Genomic DNA, 22,519 nt, shown 5'->3' with positions numbered 1-22,519 from the left:
ACCTGCAAACTGCGAAATCTGATCTGAGATCTGCAAAAACTTGCTAAAACTCTCGCGAGACTCGCAGCCTGACACCTCATCCTAACCTTAACTATTCAATATCAATGCCTAACCTTAACCATCTCGCGAGAATTTCCCCAACTTGCGGTTTCCCTTCTAGACACTACCTCGTCGGCTCAGCCGTCACCATGTTGAGAGCCGTGCGTTGGCAATAGAAATGCTCCCAATCTCACATTTAGCACCTTTAACAAAATTTAACTTTTTTTCATCACTTCAGACAAAATTCCAACATTTTCTGTTTTTGCTCCTTGTTTTAAATAAGTCATATCCAGCCATTACATCCATTTCTGATGCAATCACCATGCATGTATACTACATGCAGTGCAATATCCTTGTGCTCATAAACACATGAAAATCATTGAGATTCTGCTATTCTCATACTTTGCACACCCCTTAGTTCCCAGTCGCTCTGCTCATTAATCACTGATGTCATCAAGTTAAATCCCCTCCCACACCAGCCATCATTATCATCCAATCACAGCTTTAGATGCCGTGGACTTAATCACAGTTGATTTGAAAGTAGTGTGTGTACATGCAAATGTGTTCCTGTGTATGTCGACGAATAGCATTTTGAACATGCACAGGGTTGCATGGAACAAGGGTGAAAGTTAAGATCAAAGCTCTGCTGGGGTGAATGCTCCCCTCCCTCACATGAGTTGGCTCTGCTAACACTCTAGAGGATGATATTTTTACACTCACACACACGCACCACTGACACTTCCTTACTCATTCTCGCACTTGTTTTACCTGAAATAGCAGAGATTACTGGAATCACAGTTTTTACTGCACTTATCCATTGTAGGTTAAAGCCTTTAAATAATTCAGCCCAGCATACACAGACACACACACACACGCACACACACACGCACACACACGCACACACACACACACACACACACACTGTCTTGGGCTCCTGTTTGTGGGTTGAGTGGGGCCGCTGACGGCTGATTAATCGACTGGGGCGGCCCACTCATGATAAGTGTGGCTAATGACCTGCTGAATAATTCACTGGGCCTTTTGCTGGGGGAACAGATGGAAGGCCAAACACATACACGGACATGTTCAATGGCAGATTCGCACACACTTGTGCATTTGTTTTTAACACTCATATGCATATATTCAAATATTTTTGGACACATTCTCACACACACACACACACACACACACACACACACGCACACACACACACACACACGCACACACACACACACACACACACACTCCCAGCCTCCACACAGCAGGGGGCCTGCTGTTGACACCTGGGGTGCTTCACGTCAGCGCCGCCCTTGTTCACTGATACCACCATCCAGCCCACTTTGCTATCAGAACCGGAAAAAAAAGTTACCAGAAACTTTTATCTCCACTCTTTCCTTGCCATACCTTTTTCAGTAAACACAACTGTAAAGCCACTGGCCTCCGTGTGCAACTCTGTTATTCTTAAATCGTAGATCACTCGAAGCAGCCGTCAGCGTTTAACATTCACAGTAACTTTTAATAGGTCTGATCACCTGCCTTAAATCAACTGAGAACAGCCTTTGATTCTGCAGCCAGGTATCTGTCTGAACCGCAGGGAGCCAGACCCAACTATCCTCTTGTGTGTGCACAAAAGCGTACACACACACACACACCAACCAACTCTGGGATCATGCAGGAATGTATGTTAGCTCTTTTGTCTGCATGCTGCCATTCTCTTCTTTCCCTATTCAAATACTGTGCATGTGATGTGTGCATATCTCGGTGAGCCTGCATTGGTTTGTGTTTCTGAGAGGGAGCAGTAGCCAGTGATTAGACCCTGCTTCCCCCGTGTCAGCACTGATAAGCCGGGCCAGGCTCTCTTTGATATGGCCAGTGGTCTGTCAGAGCCCTGGTCTGAACTGACAGCTTATCTGCATGCTGCTCTCCTCCCATCTGCTGTTCGCCGGATGGGAATTGAACTCCACTCAGTCGTACCACATCACTACGAGAAACACTTCCTGTTACTTTAACAGGGGGATATCTAAAGGAGCAGCATTATCATTGCGTAGATAACTGAGTTTAGAAATTTAAGCTAGCTGTCAGCTGAATGGTTGCTTCTGACTGCCTGGGTCCACTCACTCCCCATTTATAAGTCATGTTCCGGTGTTTATATAGCAAACATGTGTACAGTCTATACCTTTTTATAGGTGGTGGTTCCTGTGATCCTCTTGGTGTGGGGAGATGGAGCTTTGGCCTGAGTGCATGTTAAAGCTTCAGTAGGCAGAATGTTTTTGGCATCATTGGGCAAAGATTCCATAAGAACCTTTCAGCATATTGTAATTCAAGTGTTACGAGAGAAAACTAGACTTCTGCACCTCCTCATGGCTCTGTTTTCAGGCTTTAAAAGATCTTGCCCGTTCGTGCATTACTATTGGTTGTGCTCCGGCCGGTGGGCGGTGCTTGGTATTTCCTCAACAGATCTCAACACGGCTGCCGGGTCAAAAACGTTCTCATTTTACAGCTAAACAGTACACTACAAGATGTTTCTGAAAACATTTGAGGCGAGAAATAGGCGTTACAGTAACAGAATATTGATTCAGCACTGCCTAGTTTGACCGTTTGATCAGAGTTCTCAGGTGATCGACAGCCGGTAGGACTGGAGCTGGACGGCAGACTCCAGATCAGCTCTGATTGGTTGTTTTCCTCCGGTCTGTGAAATCTTGCAGATGGCATTAGGTGCACTGGAGGACACAGAGGCACATGATTTTTTTCAGATTACCTGTCTCATGTACTACTGTCAGGATATAGTGACCGTTTTATAAAAATAACTTTTTTTAAATCATATTTGATCCATTTCTACCCACTGCAGCTTTATTAGCTATATCATACAAAAAGAAATCCGGGGGGCTGATTCTTTCCCAGCCCCAGTTTTCTACTTTTTGGTTGCCTTCTTCCATTCTTATTCTTATTTATTTATATTTTCCAAGTTATCCTGTATGATTTGTTGAAACTTTGAATACTATATTACAAAGACTATGGCCGGTGTATTATAGTGTAGCTTCCTTTGTGGCGTTATTAACTTTGTTCCCACTGATCAGGGATTTGTGCTCAATAGATGAAACGGTTGTTTTAGTAATTTAAGGTAAAACTTAATTTTTTTTTTTCTTTTACTTTTTGAATACCAGCAGAAATGTGTGTAGAATTAAGTGCTGCGAACACTCAAGCATCGAAAGCTGGAATTAAACATTTGTCAGATTCTCAGTATTTTTTTTTCTTATTCTTTAATCAGATATTTTCTGATCTAAATTGTGAAATCAGGAAACAAAGTTTGGACATATTTTATGTAGGCCAAGTTGTTGTACAGTTGCTTGTGTTAAGATAACATTAAACACTGATGCCTTTAGAAGTTTGGCATATTTTGTTAAAAGAAACATTATATTTTTATTCCTCAAAAGAAGGTATAGAGAAAACTATTGTTTTTGGTACCATAAAGGCACGGTCACACATGCACGAAATTAACATTTGCGTCCTCTTCACTTCCATTCTATGCGAGTGAGGGGGTAAAAAAATATTTGCTTCCAGTGGCGAGGCAAATTTATATCTTCGGATTTGCGTGGAGTTCAACTTTGGGGAACTTTCAGGCGAATATTGCTTTGGCAAGTGATGGTCACTCGGCTGCATTCGCGCATGTGTGACCATGCCTTAACCCAGGTATCATATTGGCAATGAACAATAAGGGCCCTACGATGTGCTTTAGAAGGATTGCTTTCAATTGCAAAAAGTTTGTTTGTGCCGTAGAAGAACATTCACCAAAAGTGGGCTTCAGTTGTTTATACTGAAATATTCCATGCACTACACTACTATACATGCTGTGATGCCCAAGATTGTGTCAACAAGCAAAGTGAAATGCATTTTTCTTCACAAGGCTATTATGTTTTATTAAAATTAGACTATTACTCCGGATGAAAGACTGCTGCAGGTAGCTGGTTTGTGGCGAGATGAATGTGACTATTTTAAAATATGTTGTGCCAGTAAAGTGGCCCTGTAATTACTCTTCCAGTCTAATGGATTTATGACTGAGTTGGTGTCGTTCCAGCCATACTGTGTACATTAAAGTCATACGAGGCTCGCTGTGAGCTGGCACAGTCAGCCTTTTCTTACAATAGTTCTGTCAAGGTGACAATTAAATGAATAATTTGTCTCGTCTCTCTCTCTGCAGAAGTGTCGTCGTTGCACCCAAGAAACCGGGAATGGCACCATCTCCAGGCATTTCCACCGCTGTCCCAGCAGCCACTGCTGCATCTGTGTCTGGTGGGACGCCTACCGACGGAGTTGCTGTGGTATCTTCTGGTGACGCCTCCCAGGGCACCTCTGCAGACTCTGGCGAGTACACACACACACATGCTCAAATATTAGAAGGGCAGTGTTTGTGCGAGGGCAGATAAGTCATAACCTGGATGAGCCAGCTATGAAAAAGTCAATATTTGTTTAGAGATTTTGCTCCTCTGTGTGTCTGGCAGAATAATATCGCTGCGTTTGTACAATGTAATCCAGTTAAAGGCTTGAGAAGATGGCGTGAAACTATAAATCTACAGTAATTCAGTTGTATTTGCTGCAGCAGCTATCGTCTTGGTTTTATAGAGTAAAAATAAAAGTAAAAGATTTCAAAATAAAAATATACATACATTAAAAAAATGAAAATAACAATTACTGGTGTAAATATTAAGGGTGTAAGAAAATGTCAAAAATATTGAGTATTGCAATATTATGTTTTGTGATACTGTATGGATTCTCAAAAACACTATTGATTTTTAATTAATAGTTTGCATGCAAAGATTAACTCAGTCAATGCTTGATTTGAAAAGATATGTGCCCTCACAAAGTAGTGATTGGATGTTACAGCGACTGTGATAAATGCAAATGCAGATGCTTGCTTACAAAAAAGTGACAAATATTGTCCAGAAACCCTCACAGGTACTGCATAACATGGCAAACTGAAGCCCAACAGGCAACAACAGCTGTCAGTGTGCTGACTTGACTATGACTTGCCCCAAACTGCATGTGATTATCATAAAGTGGGCATGTCTGTAAAGGGGAGACTCGTGGGTACCCTTAGAAACCATTTTCAATAACATATCTTGAGGTCAGAGGTCAACGGACCCCTTTGAAAATGTCCATGACAGTTTTTTCTCGCCAAAATTTAGCGTATGTTTGGAGCATTATTTAGCCTCCTTTGCGACAAGCTAGTATGACATGGTTGGTACCAATGGATTCCTTAGGTATTTTGGTTTCATATGAGCTCGCTTTAAAACTGAGCCTGCTTCAACCTCCAAAAGATCGATTGCGTTAACATGTTAAAGAAATTAGTGCCGTTAAAACAAATTTGCGTTAATGGATAATTATCGCGTTAACTTTGACGGCCCTAATAAAAAGTAAACTTTTTTACTCAGATTTTATGGAAATGGTGGCGTGTTATTTATAATATGAGAGTTTTCCTAAAATTAAAAAAAAAGAAAAAAAAGTGCAATACATTGCAAGATATTGAATCGTAACTCCTGTATCATGATACGTATCGTATCGCCAGATTCTTGCCAATACGCATCCCTAGTAAATATAAATATGAAAGTACTTTTTATAGAGTATAAATTGAGCATTTGGACTTTAATACTACAGTGATTTCTGCCACAATGATGAATTGAAGTGATTGAATAAAATAATAAAGTCATACCTTTTTTTTATTGCAACTTTATGAACACCCTTCCTCTCCTATATTCACTGATTCAGCAGTGACAGTAAATAATGATCGGCCGGCCAGCTGTTTTCTCGTCACCTTTCTGCATGTGTGAGTGTATAAAAGTGTAATGTTTTTTCACTGCGCGGTCTGTGTGTGTTTAAGAGAGGAGGGAGCGACATGAGAATGGGGTTTGTGTGTTTTAGGAGATTCACTGTAAAATCAGACTGGGGAGGGAGTGTGTGTGTATATGTGTGTGTGTGTGTGTATGTGTGTGTGTGCTTGCGCATGTGAATAATGATAATTGTTAAAGCTGTATGCTCAGGGTGCTTTGTGTCAGTGAGCAGTGTTGAGTAAATACGCTTTGTGAGTGTGTTTTAGTGGGGCAGTGGGAGGACTAATGGAGACGTTCATTTACTCCTCTTTGTTTGAAGGAGCTACTTCAGCTCGAGAGGGATACTCTCACCAGGCCCACATGGCGCTGCTTAACACCTTACACACATACACACACACACACACACATACACACACATACACACATTCCAGCCCACATTACACTGTCTGTCATTCCTTAAGAGTTATCCCTGCTTGGAGACTGTCCTGGCTGGAAAAACAAGCCCGCTGAAACACCAGAGGAATCCCCCTCCTCCATATTCAGCTGGGCATTAGCTTATTTATGAGCCACAGGGAAGTGAATTTACTGCCAGATCAATCAAACACGGACTTTGTACCTTGTGTGCCTCTGTCTCCAGAATGGAGTCGTAAAGCACCTTTTAGTTGTGTAATGAAACAGTCACAAAAACAGGCCAGAGGGGTAAATTGGTATGTAATGACTTAATGAGGAAAAACAATTTGAAAAAATAGTAGGCATTTTTTTTTTTAACCTCTCACATTCCAACACAGGTGTAACACTGGAAATATGACTTATTTATAACAAATACTTAAAGGAACTATTGATTACATTTATGTAATTATTATTATGATTGTGAATTTATCATTTAAAAAATGTTGGTGGGTCCAAAATTAATGTTTTGTTTATGTCTGTAGAAGATATCGTTCGTTCCCACTTCTTCTTTTCTACGTAATAATTTATTGGTAATATATAATAATATAATATATAAGTAACATCAGGTGTACAGAAACACACAAATGTATATGTACAGCACAAATGTAAATAATTGTCCCTCCATATTTTGGTACACCCATTGCTGATGCATTAAGGATAAAGAACATAAAAACAAAAAATAAGATTAAAAAAAAAAATTAAAATAATAATAAATATACATTAATAACAGTAATAATAATTATAGGATAAACCCTAAACTACAGATAAAATAGGCTGATAAACTTTACATCAAATACTCAAAATAAATAATAAAAAAAAAAATTAAGTACATTTCTAACAAGGCTTGTGAGCCAATAGCAAAACGACGTTAGTATCACGTGGTATCTCTGGGACGTCAGTTAGTGTGTAACAAACGGATAAATAGCTGAGATTGACGGTAAGTGCCTGACATTGACTTGTTGTGAAGTAAATGCAATTGAACATGGGAGGGAGATTGCGACATCTAGTGGCTGAATGTTATCAATAGCACCTTTAATATTGTGCATGTGTTTGATATACAGTATGGCTGACGTATTAAAAAAAAAAAATCCAAAAATGATCACTGTGTTTAAAGTATGACTGCAGCTGACAGTGAAACATTACCAGCCTTTCAGCGCACAATTTAGAGGCTTCCATCATGAAAACCTCTGAATTGTAAATTGATAAGGAAGACGTATTGTGCTCGGAGTACATCATCCACTATCTAACCATAAAATTATACCCCACTTGCCCTATTTGACCATAAATCCCCCTCTTCTATACATTTGAATGGGGGCCATTGTATTATTCCATAAGATGCACGTTTCCGCACAGGTTTATGGTGCTACCCTGCTCGTATAATGTATTGCTGTGCGTGTGTGTGTGTGTGTGTGTGCGTGTGTGTGTGAGAGTGTGTGTGTGTAGCGTCTTATTCTTGTCCAACATCCAGACTAATAACAGAGTTCTTTGGTTTCTCCCTGCAGCAGGCGGCCAGGTTCCAGCCAGCGCTAGCCTGCCATCTGTCCCCCCACTCTCCCCTGTGACCCAGAACACAGCCCCCAATATGAGGTGATTCATCTTCTTTTCTCTCTCTCTCACACACACACACACACACACACTATCAGCTTTTTATGCACACATAAGCATCAGTTACTATATGATATTTTACTGGTGTTATACTTTTTAATTTCCTAGATTTATTTTTGGAGTTGCATGCCAGTTTCATTTTTCTCATCATGTACTACTGTTTGTGTGTTGTTTGGATTGCATCTCCAGTATCTCAGAGCGTCTCGAGCATGCTCTGGAGAAGGCAGCCCCTCTGCTGAGAGAGATCTTTGTGGACTTTGCCCCCTTCCTCTCTCGGACCCTGCTGGGCAGCCACGGACAAGAGCTCCTTATTGAGGGCACGAGTAAGTACAACATCACAGAGACTCATTTCAGACACAAAACACAAAACATTGTTTTTCCACTTTCACCTCAAGGGTGACGCATCTTTTAAGTGTTGTCCCCACTTAAATGCAATAACATACCCAGGTCGTTGTTAATCTAATAACGCGATGAGTGTGCGTTGAGCCAAGAGCTGCTAGCTGTGCTGAAGGTTTCTAGGGTGCCAGGTCATAGGCCAGGCCACTAATAGCAGTGTTTGGGATGTCTGCTGCCACCAAACAAAATGGAAAGTTGATTGATAGCTGCAGGGGGGCCTGAAGGGAAGGCAGGGGGAGGTGTGTGTGTGTGTGTGTGTGTGTCATATGAAGAGCAACCGAAAGACCAAAGGCTATTCTGCCTTCTTCCCGTCTGTGCATGTGCAGCAGCCTCTGGACACTCCAGTGGCCCCCTGCCCTCTAAAAGCCCAGGGCTCGCCATTAGGGATCAATTGGACATATGCTGGCCAAGTCGGGCCTGTAATACAAGGCCCAAATATGTATTAGTTTACAGTAACATCATGTCGGCTCATTAGGCCCATCAATACTATCTGCTCTCTTGCAGATGGCACAAGGTTAGGTAATCCGTGTCTATGTGTGTGTACGTAGTGCATGAATGTGTTTCCACAAGTACCGAGGTAGAATTATGAAATAAAAAAAAAAAATTTATTGTCAAATGTACGTTACTTTCTGACTCCCTTTCTTCCCTATTTCTCCAGGCCTGGTGTGTATAAAGTCCAGCAGCTCAGTGGTGGAGCTCGTCATGCTTCTGTGTTCACAGGCAAGTCTGGCATCTATATCTTTTTTTTCTCCGCTTTTCCACCGATCTGATTTATCAGGCTCACCTTGAGTGCAGTAAATCCACAGCGCAGACAGTGAGCCATCTAACGCCTTATCTTCCCCTCCACACTGCCTCATCTAACTTCCCCACATTCACCCCCGTCCCCGAGTGAAGGCAGAGAAACCGGAGAAAAGGCATCTCAGGCCGCAAATATTGGTTTGAGGGTCAAGGGTGGCCGACCTGTCCGCGTCACCTCTGACCCCGAGCGGCCTGGCCAAACTGATGAGGAGGGATAATGTAGATTTGATGGTGCTTTGCATTGATTATCCCTCTCTTCTCTGTTGTCTAGTGGGTGTTTTGTTGCCAAGTTTATTTAGCTGCTGCCGGATTCATGAATACTAATTCGGGGATCATAAGCAGGCGTGGGCAGGTCAATGATCATGGGTTGTCAATAGATCACTCCAGGATGGCTGATTAGCATTAAGTCACACAAAGCTACTGAGGGCTGTTTAGTTTCTGCGTGCCAACCAAAACACAGTACACAAATGCATCTCATAAAACAGCGTATTTATTCATATTCGTAACACACACAAACCCTCATATACACACATCCAGTAACAAGGACGACAGATAATAACTCCCCTCTGGCTCCGTTTGTTTGCATCTTTACCATTTAAAGCACCTCATGAAAAAACAAAGATATCCAATAATACAAAAACACACCTGATTAATGACACCTCTCTCACCGCTGCGCTCTGCTTTTTTTTTTTTTATCAGCGTTATTTTCTAAAGAAATAGCACCTGTCATCTGGCTTTCTTCCCTCCACCTTCTCCCCTTTTTAACCCCGACTCTGTTTGGTTCCCATTATTCACTTCGCGTCTTCTCTAAAAAGGTAATACAGTCAGATTACACATCTGTTTGGATGTCAGGGGCCGCGCATATAGATTTGCGCTAGCGGGACACATGGAAGGGGAATGCGAGCCCTATAATGTCCAGAGACGACGGGAATAGCAGGAGTGAAAGCTAGATAGAAAACCAAAGAGAGAAGAATGACAGGCTCTAATGCACCTATTTGTCATATCTGTCAGGGTGTTGTTTAATGCTAATCTAATCAAAGGCAGAATCTTGGTGATTGCTCCGCTGCACAGCTCATGCCTCGCTTCCCCCTTTGGTCCCCAGCCCAAGCTATTTCTTCCCTTTCTCTGAGCTCCAAGCTACCCCACCCAATCTCCACAACACACACACACACACACACACACACACACTCTCTCTCTGTGTGTGAGAGGAACAGGGATTGGCCAGCGTAGTGTTGATTGCTTCAATAAATCATCCAACCAAATTCTCTCACAGCTAATGCAAATGTAATTTTATTGTTGTGTAAGGGGGGGAAAGGAGGGCGGGAGGAAGGTAGAGGCGATACGCTGCTTTCCACCGGGGAAAAGAGGAAAACAGGGAAACAGGGACAGACTTTCCTCTGGGCTAAATTACTACGTATAATTATTTGTGTTTGTTCTCCTCGCGGGGCAGTTTGAGAGCGAGCCAGTGCCATGATTGATGACGTTATTTAGCAAAGTTTGTTGGGCCCTCTGGCACAGGAAGCGCTCAATCCTCTCACAGGAAGTGCCTCCGTGGCCATCTTGTGACTCCTTTTCCTGCCTTCAAGCCAACCAGCGGAGGGGAGTAGATGGAGATGATTTTGATTGATTTTTTCTCCCCTCCCCTCCACCCCCTCCCCCCCCCCCCACACCTTCATCGGAGATGCGACGCGATACCATCTCTGTGAAATTTTAATTAATTTCCCGAGCTCCGAGATGGAGTGGAGCCGGGGTGAAGGGTCAGGAGGCGAGGGACCGCAGAGCAGTTTTTAATCAGGGATCCTATGAAAGTTGCATTGGCGGCCACATCAGCTCGGCATTGAGGAGGGGATAGTAAACCGCTGTTTGATAGCGCCCCATTTCTAAACAACTACAACTGCGCTCCCAATTAAAGGACCATTTTGATCAGACATTAACTGTTGGGGTGGCACGCTGCCTTGTTCTGCGCTGCAATATTGATCTTTGCGGACTGCTGAATATACAAAATGAGGATTAATGATGAAATACTGTAGCTGCAACAGAGTGCAGCGCAGAATAGTAGAAAAGAGCTGCCACTTCCTGTATCTGCACCTGCTGGCATTGTTGTCAAATCAAGATGTATTAAGCACTCAAACTAACTTATTATTGACATTATCAATTAATCAGCAGATTAATTGTTTTTGGTCTATAAAGTACAGTGGTGGAATGTAACTAAGTACATTTACTGAAGTACTGTACTTAAGTAGAATTTTGAGGTACTTGTATTTTACGTGGGTGTTTCCATTATATGCTACTTTATACTTCTACTCCACTACATCTCAGAAGGAGATATTGTACTTTTTACTCCACTACATTTATTCTACACGTACAGTTACTAGTTCATTTTTTACATATAAAAAACCATATATGATGCAGTACTATACTGCTAATCTATCCAGTAGTATACAAAGTATCTAAGATTGGCTCATTGACGAACTGCAACGTTAAAATGCTCCAGTCATGACTTTGTTAGTTATAGAAACATAATATAAAACATTATATTCTATAATAATAAAACACTGTGAAAGGAGCCATTCTGCATAAGTGAGAATTTTTACTTTTGGTACTTTGATTACATTTTGCCGATAATACTTGCATACTTTTACCTAAGTAACATTTTGAATCCAGGAGTTTTACTTGTAGTGGAGTATTTTCACAGTGTTGTATTAGTACTTTTCCTTCATTAACTGATCTGAATACTTCTTCCACCACTGACAAAATATCACAACATAGTGAAAAAATGTGATTTCAATTTCCCCGTAGCACGAGCTGACATTTAAATTGCTTGTTTTGTTCAATCAACAGTTTAACTCCGAGAAGGATTCGGTTTACTATAGAACACTAAGCAAAACCATCAAATATGTATACTTGAGAAGCTGGAAGCAGTTATTTACTTTTTTTTGTCAATTTTGCTTGTGACAAGATTTTACCCTTACTCAGTTTATATATAGGAATTAAGGGGTGAGAATCTCCAGAGGCTCCACAATACGATATTATCCTGATACTTAAGTCTATTGCGATATATTACCTTTTTTCTACTGCAAATTATGCAGTTTGTCAACATCTGTTTTATCTAATGAGATACAGTTTTCACTCTGTTTATCTCAGAGTTCTCATTCACAAACTTGAGGTCAGAGGTCTAGGGAACCCCTTTGAAAATGGCTATGCCAGTTTTTCCTCGCCAAAATTTAGCATAACTTTGGAGCGTTATTTAGCCTCCTTCCCGACAAGCTGACATGATTTGGTTGATACCTAGTTTCAGATAATACCAGTATCTTCACTCTAGCTCTAAGACTGAGCTTGCTACAAAATCTGAAAGACAAAATAGCGCCCGAGATTGTTAAGATGTAAATAATTTATACAATAAAAGATGAATACTTGACATCTGTGTATTGCTACAATATTGCTGCCCAAAATATCGTGATACTATGCTGTATCGAGTTTTTCCCCCCACCCCTGACAGGAATGCTTATGACATCATTTTGAGAACGTAGCGTGGTTTTTATAATGCATACATGGTATTAGACAATAATAATTAGATTGCAAGAATTACTCCAAACACAAACAATAAAGGGGAATTTTGGCATTTTTCTTGTTATAAAGGGCTCCCATGAGAAGATGAACAGTGGTCTGTTTCTCTGTTCTTTGATCAACTATAGAGAAATAGAGAAATTATATTTGTACGGTTAATATCAAGAAGTCATAGCCCTTCTGGGTTATTGAATGTGATGCCTTCCTCTTGCATATTACATGAATATCATCTAAGTTTTCACTGTGGGTCTTGCATGTAAAGAACCACTCTCCCCATGCCGCTGATTCGCCCTGACAGTTTCCCTCTCCCTCTCACACTTGTTTTCTCCCGTCTTTGTCATGTTTACGGCCGGCGTGTTGTTTCCTGGGTGCACTTCTTGAAGTGGCTTCCACCCAAAACATCTGATAAATAAATAATGCGTTGAGACAAGAGAAAGAGCTCTCCCTTTGCGCTCGCCACCGTCCATCCAGAGCTTTGAGAAATCATCTCTTGGGTTGCTGGACAGTCTACGATGAGCAGAGGCCCATAAATCTCCTCAGTAGCTGCATTTGTGTCCTGTAGATCAGCCATTATTGTCCGGCCCCTCTGTCAGCCCATCCATCCTTCTGCCATTTATCAGAAATGCATCCTGTACATGGAGTGGAAGGAGGGAGAGAGAGAGAGAGAGAGAGAGAGAGAGCGAGCTGTGTGGTGGAGGGGCTCTGGTTTCATGATGGTGGTCAAGCCTAGATAGGAAAGACTGCTCTTCCTCACAAATACATTCAATGTAGTGTAATTACACATAAAGTAGTGCTCCTTTATTTCTTCTATTCTTAACTGTTAAAGGGTCGGTTCACCTAAACAAAATATAAAAAAGCCTCCAGTCCAGTACAATGCTGATGAATGGAATTTCCTTTGCGGTGCTCACAGGATTGAAAAATCACATTTAAAAAAATTGGGCATCAGTAGAAACAGTGGCTAATTCACAGACCTCACTGTGAAACAGTGTGCACTGTGTGTGTGTTTATTAACAGATGGTGACTTCTCTCTGATGAAGTAACTAAGCTCCTATGAAAAGTGAGATCTGTGAATTAACCACCAGAGTATCGGGGACGCAATTTCTGAAAAGTGATGATTTTGAGCCGTCACTGAAACATCTCAACACTTATTGGATGGATTGTCATGCAAGTTTATACGGACAATCACGGTCCCCTGAGGCTGAATCACAAGCTCTTTTTACCTGCGGAAGCCAAAAAGCAGATCCGCCATTTCGCCAGCTTTGCTTTTTTTACACTGAACCAGACAATGGCGGCATAATGCTGCCCGCCGCGGTGTGTAATTTTAGATAACACGCCAGCATTTTAAGTGACGAGTAACACAACAACGTCGACATCTAGTGTGTGTGCGTGTGTGAAGTCTCGCTGTGCCGGCTGTAATATATTTAATATATTTTATTCCATTACCATAGCAACATATCGTTTCGTTTTGCCGTCCTGTCGTTCTGTCAGACTGTTTCTTTGGTTTTGCCGCTTTATGCCACCTAGAAGGTGTTGTCCGTCTGATTTCATGTGAACGCAGCATTAGCATTATTTTAACATTGTATGCCCCCAACTGTATTGAGGGGGCAGCAAGAAACTCAGCGATTGATATCTCAAAACCTGAGCAAATAAAATCTCAACTAGCTGCTTTGTTTTATAGAACTAGGGGTAAGTGAGATTTAGTTTTTTTTGTTTAGCTAAATTGACCCTTTAATTTACTGAAGTCAGGAATTACACTGTTAAATGTTTGTGTGCTAAAAGATATTATTTTGGATTAAGTTGTTTATTGAACTTCACAATACACATCCACTATCTCTGATCTAAGCAAACAGCATTTTGTTGGGACCACTGATGCAGAAAATCCTTTAATAGTAATTCAATAACACCAATGCTATACCCGCTAATCCAATGACCATACATTATCATATGTTTCCTGCCTCAGTCTCACCAAAGTTAACCTGTTTAACAGATGGGCACCTCTCTCTCCCAGTCAGCAGGGAGGAGGACATTGACTTCCCTAAACACTTGGTTCCTCCTGACCCTTGACCCTATGACTTCCAGGTTAGAAGGAAGAGTGGCCGAGGCATAGAAGTTTAGACCCCTGTAGTCAGGGAGCAGGTCGGGAGTGCACGGGCATCATGCTCCGCACGATCAATAACATAATCTGAGAAACGAGGGAACCAGTTGGAAGCTTAGTGGCCCTGCAATCGTAGCCACGGTTACGTTTTAATTTTTCGTTGCTTTCTTAGTGGCTTTTTTTGAAAGTTGGTGAAAGTGAAGTCTAACCAGTCATTTATATCTGTCAGTGGACACATTTCTTCTTCTCCCCTGTAAGTGAGGCTTTGATGGATTAAGAGCAGACCGTGTTGTATGAACCACTTGGGGAGCGGAGAGAGGTGAGAGAACTAGCGAGGAATGTGATGAAACCGGGGGACCAAAATACTTTCCCGATCATTTTCCTCACAGTCAGACCTACACCCCACTGTGCAGTTAAACAGGCACACAAGGTTCAAGATCAGTGCAAATCAAAGTGTTATTTTTCCCTCCCTCCCTCTCTGCTCTCCCTCGCCCTGCGCTCTGCTCCACTGCCCCTTTACAGCCACGCCACGCGGCTCCGCGTCCTCTCCATCCCGCTCTAGTTCAGAGGATAATATCACGCTGGATATTCTTTGGGAAGCCACTATCCTGTGAGACGTAGAGAAAACACAGTAACACCAACTGGCACTTAATTCTGCAGGCTCCCTATCGTTGCCAGCTATGCAGCCAGAGAGGGGGCGGCGGGGCGTGTTGTGTTGGAGGAGGTGGGGGTCAAGGGGGACTTCCTGACAGGAAGTGGAGTCTAGCTGAGACGGGAGAATCAGACGGGAGTCTCCTTAAAAAATTGAGTGGCTTTTAATTTGGCTCCCAGCCGGTTTTTACTGTGAGCTGGCTTCAAGTGGCTCGGGACTGGAGGGCCTCAAGTGGCATGAACGGTTGGTTATTTATACCCAGCGTATAATCGTGTTTCAAATAAATGAATTTCCCTGACAGAGCCCTCTCCTCCTGTCAGGCACTGTTAATGTAATGTTTTCTTACCTGACAGGTCCCAAGTTATAAGACCTTGGAATGTATTCTTATGTTTCTCCCCCTGCTATCCTCGCTCAGCCATCCCGCTGATAATATCGTGTCCTGGCTTCTTCGCTCTGATCTGGAGTGGAAATTCACTTCCCTGCATTTTTGATCTGGTAAAAAGCAGAACTTCAAAACTTGGATATGATTTACGGTCATTCCTGCTCATACTTCAGGGGCCCTATGCATAATTCAGAGTCATACTTTAACAACCACTATATTTACTATCTTTGGGTATTTTGATGGCAATCGGTTGGCATTGTGAAGTGAGACATTAAGTTTGGTCCTGTACAGATTTGTGGTATTGAAAGTCTTAGTCATATTTTACGTGCTATTTGGGGTTACATTCAATTAGGTGAGTCCTGGTTCCACCTCCACCTCCAAATCATTTCAGGTACAAGCAAGATAGTGTTGGATTCATACCATTATTGAAACATCTGCTACTTAAAGATTTTCTTTTTTGGTTGTAAACATAGACTTGTCAGTAGTCAAGATCCCCAGCAGCAATGGATTGCTACAGGCCGATTGAATATTTCGCTGCATAGAAACAATATGATTCAGCAAAAAAGCTCTATGATTATGCAATTACCTTGAAGTTAGCCCATTTCTGTTTGTGCTGCGCCTTTTTTCACCACTTCCTGTCACGTCTGCAAACAGGATACAGATTTTGAATCAATTTTCCATCATCCACTTAGTTGCTTGATCTGCGCTCACTGCGTTCCTATTGCAAATGCAATAACATGAGCAGCAAACAAATTGTACTTGGGCGGCTGTGGCTCAGAGGGTAGAGCAGGTTGTCCACCAATCGGAAGGTCGGTGGTTCGATCCCCGGCTGCTCCGGGTCACATGTCGATGTGTCCTTGAGCAAGACACTTAACCCCAAATTGCTCCCGGAGGCATAGCCATCGGTGTGTGAATGAGTATTTAGATTAAATCCTGATGGGCAAAGTTGGCACCTTAGTAGCCTCTGCCATCAGTGTATGAATGTGTGTGTGAATGGGTGAATACTGACATGTAGTGTAAAGCGCTTTGAGTGGTCGGAAGACTAGAAAAGCGCTATATAAGTCCAAGTCCATTTACCATTTACTGCAGCTTGAGAAAATGATATGAGATAAAAAAAAAAAACACGTGCTATTATACCCAAACATTGAACCTACATAAAATGTTTTGATGCCATTGACTTATAAGCCTACCTAAACTTCCAATATGTTATAATCACTACAATTTTAAGTCATTAATTTAGAAAGTTCAGATTTCTAATTATTATGTGTCTCCAAATGAGATGACTGATGTTTCCTCATCAACTAAAAGCTAAAATGAGAACATAGAAGAAAAGATTGATCCTAGTCTCAGCAATAGAGCATTTTATAGAGCATTTATTTCTGGAATTAGAAAGATATTAAAGCAACAGTGTGTATAATTTAAGGGGATCTATTAGCAGAAATGGAAAATAATATCCATAACTATGTTTTCATTAGTGTATAATCACCTGAAACTAAGAATCGTTTTTTTTTTTGTTACCTTAGAATGAGCCCTTCATATCTACATAGGGAGCGGGTCTTCTCCATGGAGTCCACCATGTTGCTCCGCCATGTGTCTACAGAAACACAGAACGGACAAACCAAACACTGGCTCTAGAGAGAGCCTTTCACGTTTTTACGTTACCCGAAGGTCACTGTAGTTCTCAGACTCGCTGGTGAAACTGCAGGAATGTGAGCCACTGAGTGTAAAACCGTGGTACTGCCGTCTAACTTCTGTTGCTCCTAAAGTAGTGTTATTATGTTAAGGATGGCCTTTGAGCGAGGCAAACGGCGTTACCACGGTTTTGCTCTTGGCGGCTCATGTTACTGCAGTCTTGGAAAGGAGTGAGTGGAGGGGTACTCAGCTAGATGCCGCCAAATCCTACACACTGTACCTTTAAGAGATTTAACGTCTTAACATTTTTTGTGTTTTTTGTTGTGCTTTAAAGTTATGCAAAATACTCTCTTGTGTATTTAAAAGTCAAGACCTGCAGTCCTTGTAAAGAAAAAAAAAAAACAGTTATGAAAATGAGGTACTGATTAGAACATCTGTTCCACTTGGAAGTGAAACAGCTGCACAGTGTTTAAGTATTCTTGTCCTGCTACATCATTAAAACCCACTGACATTAAACTGAAGGAACCAAATACCAGATTTGTTACAAGATAAGACTGAAAAATGATTTCCTTAAAGAGGAGTCCGTTTTTTAATGATATACTGCTGGCTCATGAAATGTAATGTATACATTTATGTGTTCCACTTTAACATACTTTATGCACAGTGTTATAATATGTTTTTGGTTTGTGTGTTTTGTGCATGGGGGGGGGGGACTTTGTGTTACTGTTAAAGTGTGAGTCCGTGAAGCTCTTAGGGACCCGGCAGTATAAATATTTAGACATCAGTAAATATTCCCTCCGTTGTGAATTTGATCGCGCAAACACCAATAAGAGTGTCTGTTTTTCTTAAAGCAGATACCATCTGAACACGCACATGTGGACTGTTGTGAGCTGGAGTAGACACACCGGTGTTAAGTTATTCATCCACACACACACACACACATGTTTTTCAGACACAGCAGTATGAATAAACAACAAACTACTCAACTTCTGCTTTAATCAGTCACAATGACAATGATGAATAACATATTAGTTATTTTTTGTTTTGTCTATGTCTTCCACATCCGCACACATGGGCTGTTTTTTGGTCATTGTTGGTATGAGGTCGCTGTTCAGAAACATTTGGGTCACATGGCTTCAAAAAAGTGTTTCCTGGTCTGTTCTTTTTTTGTGGTCAAATGTTTGATTAAAAATATCAAGATATGCCACCACCTGTTCCTGATATCAGTGATCATCAGAACTTTTTACTTCATAGCTGTTGATGACAGCATTATTTGAATTAATTTACGATGTTTAAAAGGTGCATTTTCAAACTCTCAAACATGAAACTGTTAAACTTTTTTTTGGATTTCAAAAGAAGAAAATCAGTAGCTCTCTCAGCCTCTTTATTTTCTCTGCTGCGCTGCCACGTCTGACATGAGGATTTATGCTTTTGTCGTCCCATCTGAAGTTGTATTCCCATAGCCTTTCAAATCAACAAATACTTGTGATTATGAGTGATGCCACCGAAAAGCACAACCGACTTATTTATTATTTCGGGAGAGCCGAGACGTTTCTTTCTTCGGCGTTGGAAAATGTTTTCCTTGTGTTGTGGCGAGCCTGATGTTTGAAAGGCGATTTTGCTCAGGAGGTCTGTGTTTTCTCACTAGCGGTAGTGGTATATTTAGATGTTGATTATGGATAATCAGCTGTAATGACGGAAGTGCATGGCGTGTGTGTTTAGACTCAATGCCATCGTTGTGGAACACAGACCAAACAGAGCCGTCTTATTGACTTCACATTAAGACGGGCATTTCCTTGAATACATTAAAAGTTTAATTCTCACGTGAAAAAGAACGAGGTAACAAAACCCTTCCAGCTGTATGAAACATTGGCGAAATTTCCGATCAGGATCAAGAGACAGCCCTCTCTCTCTCTGTCCTATCATCAGTTAGGAGGTCAGGTTAAAGGTGAGAGGTCACAAATGGCTGCTTGTATCCTCTCATCAGGAGCGCCGTGGTCGCGGCCCCTATTGCGGTCATAAAAGCCGTGACACCGCTGACCAGGGCGGCCAAAATCCAATATTCTATCACTGACCTGTCTCTGTTTCCTTTTTGTCACCGGGAGATGTCCCTCAGATCAGGGTCATTGCTTTTTTAATTCAACTAGAGGAGCCATTTCTTAGCCCATAATGACACCATTAGTCTTGCTATCACCTTTTGTCTGTGTCCACGAAATGCCAATGGCCTCCACGCCGTTCGTCAAACCTAATTTAGAACCGAAGCCTCTCCGAGTAGCAGTTTGCCGATAATCTTTTTATTTCTGCTGAAGAAGCTTTTGCTTTAAAGGGTGGCTCCATCTGCGTTCTATTCCGTTTCTTTTTTTAATGGAAAAGCCCACTCAGCCGTTGCAGAAAAGCAGATTTAGTTTAGTCTAAGTTTGGAAATAAATGAAAGGCTTGATTCTGATTTTTTTAAATGGGGTTGTAAGTATACTCCCACATTCTGTGAGGTAAAATTACTGATTTGTAAATTGAGTCTGGACTGCTCTTGAAGAGCACGATATAACGGCTTCAGTTACTGTCTGAACAGGCTGTACGACGGCAAGAAAGAAATCACATAAAGAAAATTTAATGTCACTGTTTTTCTGGTTCTCAGGAGAGAACGACGACTCTATTTACGGCCTCACTTCCTGTGCTGTTTATTTGAAACCCAGAAAGCGCAGTCTGGCCCAGTGTGGGATATCCCCACAGCCACAGGCTAACACTCATGGTTAATGTCCTTCAACTACAGTGTATGCTTCAACTAGAAGGCCCCAAGGCTGCTCTCACACACTTCCTCTGCCGCAAAACCCTCTGCCAGTACTCAACTCCAAAACACTGTTTCCACTCCCGAGCCCAGACCTATATTCCCTCTGTGCCCTCTTTATTTGGAATGTATTGTAAACACGGTCAATGCCAATCTGGTCCTCCAGGACAAAAAGCAGTTTTGAATCGAGGTTAAGTGTTAGCTTGTTGTCTGCGTGACATGGTTACACAGTGACGGTGGGCAGGCTTTGCAGAAGAATGGCTTCTCTTGGCTCGGTGCGTGATTGGTTCTGATGGTTTTTACATTTGTTGTGCTGAAGGGAAACAACTGTATGGTTTTGAAAATCATCACATATGTACAAAGATGTTTGGATGTGTGTTAGAAATGCTTGTAAATTGATCTTTCCTTCCTCCTTGTGGCGCTGATATCCTCGTCCCTGTGGGCTCTCTAGGTTTACTGAAAGACCAGTCGCTACGTAAACACACAGTTTCCTCTATCAGCTCAAGAGATGATGACAGCAGAGTTTAAAAAAGTTCATGCTTAGATACACACACACGTTGCGTGGCTTCCACTTCAGTTGTTTCGCAATTAAAAATCTGTTTGCATTTTGTTGAAATGAGAATTTCTTTAAGGATCATGGTTATTTTCACCGCTGCAGAAATTACTATTCCACATTCATCAACAAATGACACGTTGTAATAAAAGCTGAATAACGTGGAATGTAGGGCGACTTCAAGCTGTGATTAATGATTTTTTTAAAGAGTAGTTTGGTAGTTTAGGTCTCTAACCTGAGGTTTTTCGTGCATATTTCTCCGCGTCCCTAGAGAGGAAGAAGGGTGGGGGGGAAAGCGCTGTGAGGTTCAGACAGGCCCCATGACCTTGTTGCTTTATTATTCTTTTGACGGTTGTGTTGAAGGTGTTGAAATATTGAACAGAACATGAGAGACGATGACCGCTGAGTTTGCCTTCTCTCGTTGTCCCTTCAAAATTGAGGATTTAAAGTCGCACGCGGCTGTGGTTGGATTGTTTAGACTGACACCTTGAACCATAACGTGAGTCAAAGAGGAGGAAATTTGTGTATTTACTTGTGATAAATGCACTCTGAACTCGGCTCTTTCACTCCTTTCCACTGGTTTGCCAGCTGATTATGTAGCCTGTGCTGACCAAAGAAGTCTGCCTGCCTGTTAACATGATGTTTAATTTGACATTACTAGGATGTATCCATGAATAGCTTTCTACGGTGAACATTTATGAATAGTTTCGATTTCAAAAAGGATTTTGCTAGAGCTGAAAGAATTAGTTATAACAAACATTAAATATACTGTAGCAAATAAATACACAGATATACCTTTATTGAATTGTTATTTATTATTAATGTACACCAGCAACTTGCTAAAAAAAAATCTTAAAATTAACAGGAATTGAAATTAAAATGTAAACCTTTTTAATGCAGCAACAAACTAGTCAAAACTTAAACAGGAATTCAAATTCAAGTCTATAATGTATATAGTATATAAACACAGAACAAAATTTAATAGATCGGCCCCATTGTCACCGATACCCAATCCAGTTTTTTGAGTCAGTATCGGCCTGATATCTAATCTGGTATCAATATTGGTGTATCCCTAATTGTAAAAATGAAAAACTTTGGGATTTGGACTGTTGGTCTGATAAAGCAAACAATTTGAAGATGCCACCTTGGGCTTCACGAAATTATGATGGATGTGTTTCATGTTTTTCTAACATTTTGTAGACCAAATGATTTATTGATTATTTGAAAAAATAATTGACAGATTAATTGATATTAATTGATATACAAATAATCTTACGTGATAATTTAGCTCACACTCTGGGACAGTGATCGGACTCCTACATCATTAAACCAGGGTTATTTTTTTAGTAGCTTTTAGACAAGGTTTCCATCTCATTTCAGTTGTTTTCTTAAGATATTTACCTTTAAAAGTGGTGAGGAATGCTACAGGGATGACGGATTTTTGTGAACCATCCCGTAAATTAGAATCGCAATGGTTCCCCTCGACACAAAGCCAATGGGATTTTTCTATTGGGTTTTGAATTATTGCAGAAAATAAGCTCTGTGGCAAATAAATGTTTATGATACTTACACGTTTTATTCCGTAAGATAATCTTCACAAATGAACACCACTTTTAGTTCAAAGTTAAAAGCTAACGTAAGGCTATAAACAAACTACACTACGGTCGCATGAACACGAGTTCACACAACGAGGCTGTAAAGGCGGACTAGTGTTCGCCATGATGACGTTTAGTCTCATTTAGC

At 41.2% G+C, this 22,519-nt stretch overlaps 1 protein-coding gene across 23 annotated transcripts in view; it reads left to right on the top strand.

The window, feature by feature from the left end:
* Positions 1-22,519, top strand: part of lrba (LPS-responsive vesicle trafficking, beach and anchor containing) — a 241,565-nt gene that overhangs the window by 79,959 nt on the left and 139,087 nt on the right. For 16 of the 23 annotated variants that reach the window (XM_074629449.1, XM_074629440.1, XM_074629447.1 and 13 more), the window contains 4 exons: positions 4,235-4,398; positions 7,814-7,898; positions 8,106-8,239; positions 8,971-9,032. In XM_074629449.1, coding sequence (XP_074485550.1) covers positions 4,235-4,398; positions 7,814-7,898; positions 8,106-8,239; positions 8,971-9,032 — 445 coding nt within the window. The remainder of the gene's footprint in view (positions 1-4,234; positions 4,399-7,813; positions 7,899-8,105; positions 8,240-8,970; positions 9,033-22,519) is intronic. The other 7 variants (XM_074629454.1, XM_074629453.1, XM_074629451.1 and 4 more) reach the window with 1 other exon arrangement.

The sequence above is a fragment of the Sebastes fasciatus genome, chromosome 3, assembly GCF_043250625.1.
Source record: "Sebastes fasciatus isolate fSebFas1 chromosome 3, fSebFas1.pri, whole genome shotgun sequence".
NCBI classification, from domain to species: domain Eukaryota; kingdom Metazoa; phylum Chordata; class Actinopteri; order Perciformes; family Sebastidae; genus Sebastes; species Sebastes fasciatus.
Note: the sequence above shows the minus strand (reverse complement) of the source record. Positions and strands in the feature narration are given on the sequence as shown.